This window comes from Propithecus coquereli, unplaced genomic scaffold (genome assembly GCF_000956105.1).
Source record: "Propithecus coquereli isolate 6110/MARCELLA unplaced genomic scaffold, Pcoq_1.0 Scaffold69, whole genome shotgun sequence".
Classification (NCBI taxonomy): Eukaryota; Metazoa; Chordata; class Mammalia; order Primates; family Indriidae; genus Propithecus; species Propithecus coquereli.
The window spans coordinates 3,697,952-3,709,455 of record NW_012152951.1 but is presented as its reverse complement, the minus strand read 5'-3'; the positions used below and the strand labels follow the sequence as shown (position 1 = coordinate 3,709,455).

General features: G+C 45.4%; 1 protein-coding gene across 1 annotated transcript in view; it reads right to left on the bottom strand.

Moving 5' to 3' along the window:
* Positions 1 to 480: 480 nt before the first annotated feature.
* FAM171A1 (family with sequence similarity 171, member A1) overlaps positions 481 to 11,504 on the bottom strand; it is a 59,748-nt gene continuing 48,724 nt past the window's right edge. The window contains exons 4-6 of the mRNA XM_012660949.1: positions 7,009 to 7,125; positions 3,937 to 4,051; positions 481 to 3,317 (exon numbers count right to left, since the gene is read on the bottom strand). Coding sequence (XP_012516403.1) covers positions 1,628 to 3,317; positions 3,937 to 4,051; positions 7,009 to 7,125 — 1,922 coding nt within the window. The 3' untranslated portion in view covers positions 481 to 1,627. The remainder of the gene's footprint in view (positions 3,318 to 3,936; positions 4,052 to 7,008; positions 7,126 to 11,504) is intronic.

Here is an 11,504-nt window from a genome sequence, read left to right as displayed (position 1 = left end):
ATTTTGATGATTAGTTTTACAATCTGGGACGATTCTGGCCATTCTAAGAATATCTCTTTGAAGCTCTTCCAAGATGGATCAATACTGAACATAAAACGTCAGTTTCTTGTAAAGTGCAGACATCTCTCCTCACCTGAAACACAATCAAAGGTTACTTTGTGTTCTTGAATGACACTTAAAGACAAAGATGGATTTTAAGGATTTTAACCACAGTGGAAATTCCCAGGTGTCTATGTGGTGGTCTTGAAATACGAGTCCCACAGCTGCATTTCAGATTGCAAGGAATGAGTGACAAAGTCTTACTAGCAATTTTGAAACAGGAAATGGCTCAGAGTGAATTCAAAGGACCACAAAAACAGTCATTTTTTTTTTTTTTTATCTTCAGAGTTTATTTTTGAATTTTCATTTTTGGATAACCAAGCAGCTCTTTAAGGAGAATGCACAGAAGGGTCATTCTGGCACTTTTGGATAGCACATAAGATTTTTTTTAATAGTCACATTCAGCCCACTTGCTCAGTCCATACTCCCATGTTTGGTGAACAAGATCAGCCCAAAGGATTCCAGAGTTAATACGTCACCGTATATATACAAACAGCCAATAAAACCATAATGGTGGCTAGTGGCCAAAGGGACAGGGTGGGGAAGGGCATCTCTAAAGTGTCCTCTCGTCTATCTTAGCTAAACAGAATCCACGTTACACATGATAACTAGAGAGTACACTGCGTTGAGAGGAGGATGCTGGGCCCCATGGCACTTGGCCGCATGCAGTTTAAAGAAAGGGATTATCATTGAGTAACTTTATAAAATCCAGGCAGTTCAGTTAAAGGGGTTCGGAAAACCAACAAAAGCGAGGGACTGTCTGTTGTCACTGTAAAAAAGGCACTTGGAGTTAATGGGACCAGAATCGAAGGACTCTTAGCTGATAAAAAATCTCAGTACGATTTCATTTAAAAGGCTTGGATGTTAAGAGATGACACTCAGGAGTTCCCGAAGGGAGACACTGAAATAAACCACTGAGAAGGAGAACAGATTAAAACACAGGAATGAAATTTTTACAACCAAATTGTATTTGAAAAGAAAAAAAAAAAGAAAAAAAGGAAAAGGAAAGGCAAACCCCAAAACAAAACCTAACCAAAGCAAGATCTAAGCAACGAAGCAGCAATGCATAGCTTTCCTTTGAGATAACGCATTCCTTGAAGACACTAAGTGCCAACCGAATTTCTCAATAATAGCTTCACAGTAGCATTATTGGGATAAAATTGATTCAAGCAATGCAAAAAAGAGTTTCATCTGTTTCCAGAATCTGAGGGAGAACTGAGGTGATCGTTGGAGTGTAGCGACATCACGCGCGGTTTTCTCAGCGTCCCCGGAGGTGGACACGTCGAGTCCGTGGACGACTAACTGGACACTGCTCTCGGCCGCCTCCCTGGAGGGGCGGCGTCCACCAGAGTCATCCTCTATTCTGAGAAATAACCGTAATTCCGCTCTGACATGTGCACAGCAAACGGTAATGCAGTGAACGTCCACTTCCCACGGTGGCCGCTCTTCAATTTCCTCCACAAACAGGTACGCGCTTCCATAAGAAGGGATATTTGGCAATGGTATATTCCGCAGGCGGGTGGCTCCGTCATTTAATGTTAAATGCCATCAGGGGTCTCTCCTCCCGTTTCTGCCAGGGGCTCTTCTTGTCTTCTCCTTGGTCGTCATCATCATCTTCGTCTTCGTCTTCCTCGTGAGCAGATCTTCTCTGGCGGGGACTGGCTGGTGGCTCCGCGGGGACGTCTGCAGTCCGTTTGGTCGTCTCCTCCTGCAGGCTGGGCAGCTGGCCGCCGCTTCTCCGACCCGCCCCTTCCAGCAAGCACCGCAGGGCACTGTCCTCGGGGGTGCAGACCGTGGTCCCGCACTCGCTGCTGCTCTGGTCCATGTCGTCCAGGTACACGAGCTGCGTGTAGGCGGTGCTGTCCGGGGCTCTGGGCTCTTTCTGCTGGTGCTCCTGGACAGGTGGGTGGCTCTGCTGCAGAGACAAGGGGTCTCCCCTTCCCTTCCGGGCAGATTTTGGTTCATTCATGTCCACACCAGAGTCCAAACTGGCGTCGTTACTTCCATTCCTTCCAGCTCTTTGGAGATCAATGTACGAATGTCTAACGTGAGCGTTGGACCTTCCGTCCAGGGACACGAACCACGCCCGGGGGTGTGGAAGTGGCTTCCCTCCCCCAAGTTCCATCAGCGCCTTTTCCGTCAGGAGCTGCACCTCGCTGTTCATCTGCGCCAAAGCCGCGTCATTCAGGGACGCCGGGATGGAGAGGGACTCGGACATGGACGCGGTCTGAGGGCTCCACTCCCGCGTGCCCGCGTCCTGCAAGTGCTGCTGAGAGATGGCCTGCGACGACAGGGGCTGGGGCTGCATCTGCGCGGACGGGTGCGGGAAGATCCCCGCGTGGGGGTTGGCGAGCTCAGCCTGGAGTCTTTCTATGTCAAGCTGTTGGTCGGCGGGGACCACGAGAGGCTGGCTGACGTAGGAATGGTCCCCTGGGAGTTTCATATAATGGGCGGGGATGACCAAGGCGGGTAACACCTTCCTGTAAACGCTGTCATTGACCTGGTCCACGGAACTGCAGCAGATCAGCTGGCCCGGCCTCGGGAAAGACGTGGGTCTCTCGAGGTGATCTACCGACCGCGACATCATACATTCAGCCGGTCTGCGGTCCAGCAGCTGTTCCTTCTCAGGAGATGAAGGCGCAGGATAAAGATGTTCTTGGATGGTGAGTTTACTTCCCGCGGGTGTCGGATCTTCTCTGTCCTGCTTGTCAAACAAAGGCTGCGGGAGCACAGCGTTGTAACTCCCCCTGTAGTCTTCGTTGCCAGGGGACTCGTACCCTTCCCTGTCTACAGACTTTCTTGCCTTTAAGGGAAAAATCTCCACGGACTTATGGTAATCTTTCCCCAGCGTCCCACTCGGCGTCAAGTTATCAAAGGAGATTTGACTTTTATCTTCTTCCTTATGAGAGAGGAGCTCCTCCCGAGAGCTGAATTCTTGGGAGGTGCTGTAGGAGAGCTTCAGCATGGGTGTGTGCAGGTCCCCCTCTGCGCTGGGCGACATCATTTCTAAATGCACTCCGCTCATCAGCTCCTTTGCGCCCGGGGCCTCAGGGCGGCCGTGGCCGGTGACAGACAGTGGCCCAGGGAATTCTGACGCCCGACGTGAAAACAGCAAGTTGATGTGTGACATGGAAGTGGATTGATCTCTTTTGGAGCTCTCGAGGGCTGCGGGAAGCTGCAGTTTTCTGTGGTGCTGACGGGGTTTCAAGCACTTCCTCCTGCGACCAAGAGACACAAGTCAAACCCAAAGATTAGAGATTCTCGTGGTGGAAAAGTTTCAAGTTTCCTGTCAAATCCTAATTCTCAATTTCCACGGGCAGGAATAAAATAACTAAATTGACAGCCAGAAGCCTTCTCACCCCACACTCTGTCCTTATTTTAACCCAGAGCAGGAGAATCTTGGGATTTCACCTTCAGGCGTTTATAAGCCAAGTTATTAATTCGAAAGGGGCTACCCAAGAGCTGACGGTAAACATTCTTGCAAACTAAACAGATATGGCATCAAAATAAGAATAGTTCTCCTTTTCCCTTGAGACTATCATCTAGTAACCAGCATTTAGAAACACTCTGAATAAATCATATGTCAGTTGTCAAACTTTTTAAAAAATAACTCCCCTTTTAAGCAACGTTACCCACAGCATGCCTTACACATCCTGTTTGTTCATTCGTTCATTAGATCACACATTTGAGTGCTCAGGTACGTTTTCACAGGTAGGAAAAGCACCTCGATTTAGAAAAACAAAAGAAAAAACACCCCTCCATAACAAGGCTTCCAAATATCAACTGCACAAGAAATTCTAGATTAAGAGAGAGATTGCCAAAATGGTAACACTTTACCTGCAATAATACAAAAGCAGACACAGCAAAACCAAAAGTATGAAAGCCATTCCTCCTAAAATGGCCAAAAGAAACACCGTGTGATACGTGGTAATGTCCTGTGTTACAACGGGACCTAGAAGGTCAGAAAATGGCATTTTAGATTTTTGAATACCTTGAAAATAAAAAGAGGGATAATTCATCGAGACTGTAACATCTTCTTACTTTTCCTGGCTGGGGCACAGAGCAGTGGCCAGTGGAAAACACCCTTGGGATGATGTGCTCTCGGTTCTACTGTCAATCACTTCATTCGACGATGAACACGACTATTATGGGAGCTTCTGTGGCCGGTGGCACTTGGAATACTCACATATGAAATGTCGTTGTGTCAAGGGGTCCTCCTTAGCCAAGAAGTGAGCCTCTCTTGGTAGCATGTGCAACATTCTAAATACATGCTCTTTTTTTTCTTTTTTTGCCACTGTTTTATCAACTAATACACGTTCTTTTAATCGAAGAAAATGAACGCAGGATAACGTTACCAGTGGGACTCTCACATTCAGAAAGCTGGCCTGAGTATCTGGGATTTCATATTGTAAGAAAAAAAAAAAATCATACCATTTTGGTCTCACTTTTCCTGAGCAGTCAATTATTATTGTGTAGAGCGATCTTTGCCTAAATGAATCAGTTTAAACGCATGAAATAAATTTTCTATGACTTCATCAGCAACTTAGTACAGAGTGTCAAGGGTGACTCAGGTGGTTTCCATCTTTAAAAATATAATCTTCCTCTGCGATGCCTTTTCAAAATAGCTAAACTTACATGGCTACAGACCTCCTTAGAACCTACAGATAAGGTTACCAGAGATAAAAAATATTTTCTTTTGAATTCACATTGTAAAGAATACCAAGAGATAGTTCAATTCATACTCTTTATGTTTGATAGTAGTACAAATCTATCCTAATGTTACTGACAACGGATTGACAACAACCTCCCCAAATGATAATATTTGGGCATTTATCGATGTCCAGGTACTCTGACAATATACAAATATATGGGAAGGAACAAATTGTCCTTTCACATGACTTCAGGGTAACATGGTTGTAATTACTAGACACCACAATCATTCACTTATTTTTGCTTTTTCATCTTCTAAGAAGCAGATTTCTTAAAAAATCTTTTTAAGGAGACAAATCTCTTCATTTAAAAGCTAGATAAACTCAAGGTTTCCCAGTTTTTGAAAATAGTGACATTACTTAAGTTCAAGAGATAACCCACTCTCTTTCAAATACAATTTCCTTCAATGGAGTAGGAAGATGAGGTTAAAGTTAAGAAAATTTGTTAAAATAGCTGACACCTCTATACTGCCTGACTTGTTCAGGGAAAGGACTTTTTATACAAAGACGACCTCCACGGACACGGGCAAAGCCTTGTCAGAAGTCACCAAGAAACCCGGAGCACGCTTAAAGACATTTACCAAGTAACCACAGCTTGGTGCTTTAAGTACTCAAAGTGTTACTAGCTCTGCCAGTGGAATTCTTTATAAAACCCAAAGCCATACTTCACTTCCTTCTTAAACAGAGAATTAAGGAAGAAAACCCTAACTATTTTCTTTTTGGTTTCGGGCTCACGAAAGCACAGCATCACTGTAATTTGTTTTATTGGAAGTGATGGCTGTGAGATTGACAACATACACATCCCCGTGTTAAACACCATCAGGGGCTGTGCTGTGCGTGCTTTTTATAGCTTTGCGTCTCCTCCTTCCCTGCTAGGAAGCTTCCAGGGGACCTGCGTGTGGCAGTTCCTGCTTCCCTCCTTACAAAAGCACGTAAAAATCTGCTGCGTGCTGGGAAAACTGATAGCCAAGTTTATTTGAAATATATCTAAAATCATAGTTCACTTTAATGCATGGACTTTGTAGCCTCTACTTTGGAAGAAAGGAGTTTCTTTTCCTTCCTCCCTCCTTCAATCATATTTTAGATATTTTAAATTTGGAGAATGGGGCATTTCTATACCTGGTTCATGCTTGTATTGCTACAGAAACAATATCATCAAGGGAAACACATTACTCTTAAAACACAGATGTGAAGTTTAAATTCTCTTAGTGTGGGAATATAACATCCATGTGACCTATCTTTCAACACCTGTCTAGGAACAGCCTCCATCAAATCAGTTACTTTGGGAGTCTAAGTGCTAATTCCAGTGATAATTCCATTGCTAAAATATTTGGAACTTTCATTGCGGAACTGCCTTCATAGTTAATTTACAAGAGATAACTTTCTAATTCACAGCACATTTTGACCCAGCTCAATCACCTATCTATTCACCAGTTTTGGACATGCATGATTTTTAGATGTGTAGGAGAAAATATCAAAGGCCCCCTCTCGGCCTAAAGATTTGCCACCAATGAAGAGATTTGCTAATGAAAACAGCCCAAGTAACACGGATTCTAAAGGCACCTTCAGCAAAGAAGAAAGCCATCGCTGGAAATAATTCCCCCGAGATGACTATTTTAAAAAAGAACAATTCTGGAATATTCACTGTGGGTAAGATAGGTTAAAAAATAAACTGTTTGTCACATTCTGAGTGACATCTGAGATATGAGTTAATACAAATATCCTAAACAGAGGTGAATATTCTTTCAGACACGAAGTAATTGGTTTGCCTTTAGACCTTTTGGAAATGCCCAACCAACGTTTTTTGCCCCAGTGGTGACTTTCTTCTGGAGCCTCTGCTTTTCCCTACTTGTTCACTCAAACCAGACCACAGCTGTTTCAGGAATTAGGGAGGAGGTCCTACCCGCCTCCGTGGGCTTTTGATTAAGAATTCCCTAAGGCAGCTGTCTGAGCAAAACAGGGACACGAGACAAGACTATTTTCCATGCATTATTCTTATCCTGGATGGGAGAGTTCCAGCCAGAACTCCCCCACCCCCACGAAATACCTTATCGTCATCACTTCACTTTCAGACTTCCGACCATTTTTGAACAAGATGTGATCTCCCTCCTGAAGTTATTTTTCAAGAGCACACTTAGTCTGAACCCTCAAAGACCAGACAAATCAATCCACATCATGGCAAGTGTTGGCCTCATGTTACCTGGCACGGGAGGGGACATAGCTGCCACCCAGTACCCCAACTGGGGGGCAATGTACGTCCACGTCGGCTGGCTGCCTTCCTGGTGCACGAGGCCCAGACCGCTCTTCAGCCACGTTCCTGTGGGATTGAGAAAGGAGCTTTAGTGACATGCACGTTAAACTCTTACTGAAGCCTTAAGCCCATTGTAAAAGGCACCTTCAATCTCATGTTTATAACCCGGAAGGTGACCCAAGTGGCCAAACTCTCACCTAGGGACCACACACGGCTTCCAGCAGAAATTCTTTTCAACTTCGCTCCAGGAACAAGGTGGGCAATTTTAGTTTTACTTTGCATTCCCAGTTGAAGTCCTTTTAAACCACTTTATCAAACATCTCTCCTCCCAAACACAGATAATTTTAGCAAGAAGCCTTTGGAGTTCAGAAGTAGAATAAAGGCAGCATGATGGGGTTGGTGGAGTGGGGAGGAAGGACCAGGGAAATCCAGCTGTTTATGTTCTTCATCCTCGAGCAAATAAGCAAACTTCTCATCCCAAACTGCAGACTGCCTGTATCAAAATTACTTAGGGAAGTTTAGAAATATATATATAGATTTCTTGATCCTATCTTGGCAAATTCTGACCCGGTAACCCTGGCTTAAGTGAGTATTTTAAAAAGCTCCCAGTTGGTCTTGATGCAGGGAAATATCGAATAGGTCAAAGCCTGTGCTCCATCTTCCAATTACCACTTGAGTGTTTAACATACATGAACACCTGCTGCGCACTGGCTGGTCACAGTACGTTTTAGACTCATTATCTAGAATTCTCACAACAACCCTACAGAGCAGGACTTATTTTCCCTTTTTGGATGAAGACACTGAAGACCGGTGAGTTGTAAAACTTTTCCGAGGCCTCCGGGTTGCACAGAGCAGAGCAGGAACAGACCTTAGGGCTGTCTGGCCTCTGCTTGACCACGCTGCGTTTCCTACAAACCTTCTCAGCGTCTCATTGTATTTTTACTCTGTGAAGTTTCTAGGAGCAGACCCGTTGAAGAAGATTAACTTGCCCAAGGTTGTTGGACAGTTTCCCAGCCAAGAACGAATGCCTTTTGCTGGGCCGACCTGCTCCCCTACAGAGAACCCTGCGCCGAGGCCTGTGACGGAAGCTGTGGGCAGAAGGCAAGGGCCAGTCCAAGGGCACGAGCACCCGCCCTGACCCGCCCGCACGGAGACGTCGCTGCCTACACAGGGCTCTGCACAGCTCACCGGGCTCCTAAGGTCATCCCCACCTGAAATGGACTTGTGGGTGACCCTGCGGCACTCAAGGCCTAAACTGACCAACCGTGCGCCAAATCCATTCACGGGTCATTTAATGATGGGAATACATTGCGAGAAAAGCATTGTCGCTGTGTGAACATCACAGAGTGTCCTTACAGGAATCTAGATGGTTCACCTACTACACACCTAGGCCGCATGGTATGGCCTATTGCTCCCAGGTTACGAACATGGACAGCAGGTTGCTGTGCTGAAAACTGCAGGCAATTATAACACCATGGTATAATAAATATTTGTGTAGCGAAACAAATCTAAACATAGAAAAGGCATAATAAAAATATAATCTTATGGTACCAATGTTGTACATGCAGCCTGACATGCAGCCTGTCGTTGACTCAAACGTCATCATGGGATGCACGACTGTCTTTCACCCCCAGGTCTGCAAATGCTTGCCTTTCCTAGCTACGCACATCACGGAGGTGGCAAGGGTGGCTCCCCAGCCCCACCCCCCAAAGGAAAGAAACACCACTCCGGCTGCTTAGAGGCCTGACTGGTTGCCATGGCAACAGTCAGAGGCAGTGGGTGGAAAGGTGCCTGTGGTGATGCCTCCCCGGCAGCCCCTCCTCTGCTCCCACCACCGCCCACACAAGGGGAGGGCGGGAGAGCCGGCATCAGCAGACTCTGCATCCTGACCTTCCCGGGCCCCGGGCCAGGTCGCCCCTCCACAGGCCTGGGGTTCAAGTTAGAGCAGAACATAAACAAGGAGGTTTCTAACATGAGCACGAGAACCAGGATGCTCAATCCAGATCCACGTCCTGAAGCGAACGCACCCACCCAGAAACTGTTCAGCTGCTCGGAGGATCGCTCGGTGCCGTACTGTACTAAGGAAACAGAAAGAGAAGACCTTTGACGCATTAAGAAAAGGGGTTTCTCTGCTGGGTAAGAAAGTTTCCCTGAAGGCAGAAAACGGGTAGTTTGTGCTGGGGCTTCCATACCCCCCAACCCCCCCTACCCAGCTCGTGGCTTACGTGCCTTTCCCACACCCCCACGCTGGCCCATGACAGCCCCGCCGTCGGCATCTCTGCACCAGCCGGGAAGGGGCTGTGCACGCTCGGGTTTGCAGTCTTCCCCACGTCAGGCAGCGCCAAGGAATGAAATTCTGCATTACGGACGTTTCTAGATCATTGGTTTTCAAACAGCTTTTAACGCATTTGGAATTTTTCTCTTTAGTGGAATCTTAAGCAGAAACTAATATACGAAACAGATAAAAGGTAAGCCTCTCTGAATGAGGGTCAAGTCTCCCCAGCCCCCAGCAGCAACCCCCAGGACACCCACTGAGCACAGTCTGGAAGTTACTCTTCTATATAACTTGAGTCTTACTTGCCAACATGTGAAAAGGCAATTTATAAAAATTCTAAAAAGTATCATTGACACCTGCCTTACAAAAGTGTATTCAATTTTGATTTTTCTTGATAATCCAGGGCCATGATTATAATCAACTAGAATGCTAGGTTCTAACATACTTTCGCTTTCTTTCTTTTTTTTTTTTTAAATTTCAGAATATTACGTGGGTACAAACGTTTTTGGTTACATGATTTGCTTTTGTGCAGTTTGAGTCAAAGTTATATGTGTGCCCATCACCAAGATAGCATGCATTGTACAGCCAAGGAAATAATACATAGGGTTCTAACACATTGATGCCCTTAGGAATAAAGAGCTGGGAATTACAGAGTTGTTCTCCTAAATATCTCTACCTACCCTCATGATTATTTCCCTGCCCTCAGCTCTGTCTCCCCACCAGCAACAACCCCCCAACTTCCCACCCAGGGCAGGGTACTACAGGAAGACAGACAACTTTCCTCATTCCAATTGTCTGCAATAACATACGTGGGCAGTGTGACAGATGGGAGAACAAAACCAGATCTGGAACACTAACATTCTGAATCCAAGTTCAGCATTGTTTTTCTTCAACACCACACCCTGTGATCAGTTTTCGTCTGAATTGTCATTCTTTAGAATTAAACCTTACGCAATGGAAAGAGTCAGAGATCTTTTCAAGAATAAACAGTTTGTTGAAATAGCATCCTAATTTTTTGGAAATGAGTTAGTTATGTATTCGGCTGGCAAAGCTCACTGCGTAAAGTGCCATGAGTTCTTAATTTGGAAGCTACGTTTAACGACAATGATTATTACACATATTAATTGACAGGCAGGAAAAGATACACCTTATGCTTGCCTGTGAGATCCGACGGGGTCTTCCAGCAATCACCAACGGTGCCACTTTCATGCTGGCTTACCAAGTGATGATGGAATTAGCTTTTATTTGCAAAATGTCAAGAAAAGTGAGCTCAAAAATTTACGAAAAAGGGCCCAAAACACAATGTCTAGTTTGAATACAAACTAAGGAGATCAGATTTACCCTGCTTTCCCTGCCAGGAACGTTTACGCTGTCCAGAGACCCCTCTGTGGAAGCCACATTACCTTTCTCAACATTTGGTAACAAACGGAAAGACCTGGTATTATGAGCACTATTGATTTTGAAAAGAAAACTGATAAAGTGGAACCTACATTTTAACAGAATATATAGTGATGTGGACATCTTGCACTTTCGCCAATGAACAGGAACACAAGTCGCTGCTTTACACTGAGACATGTCACCATGTCAGACCTCGGAACACTGGGCAGATAAACACCCAGCACTATAAAGAGTCAACAGACCGCACGGATGACTTCCCGGGCACGAATTCCAGCTTTGCCACTTCCTAGCTGTGCGAGCTGAAGATGACACAGTAGAGGAACTGGGCGTCGTCTGTGATGTCGATGAGCCACTGCAGGGATCCTGGAGCTACTCGCTCCACATTTCTTTTGTCACGTGAACAATAAAAGGCCTTGTCATTGCAACACTTGTGGGTGGGTGTTCTACCTCTCACAGCTGATGTATTTTAACGGATGCATTTTTTTCCTACAAGAGGCTGGAGTGAGTTCTACTAGGTCTATGACCTGGGACTCAGGAAGGAATTTCACAGCCACTCAAAAATCCCCTTGCAAAAAGTTCTATCAATTAAAAGGTGATTATTCACACTACACGCTGTGAAATATAGCCATTTCTATTCCTACACCTAAATTTTCACTGTAAAGTATCTGGGAACATTTAGGATGAGAGGTGAGGTCATCTGTACTAGTGCAGGTATGAATTTAGAGAGAGGAACCTGCTTCTCCTCCCCGGGCTGTGACAGCTCTGGATGAGT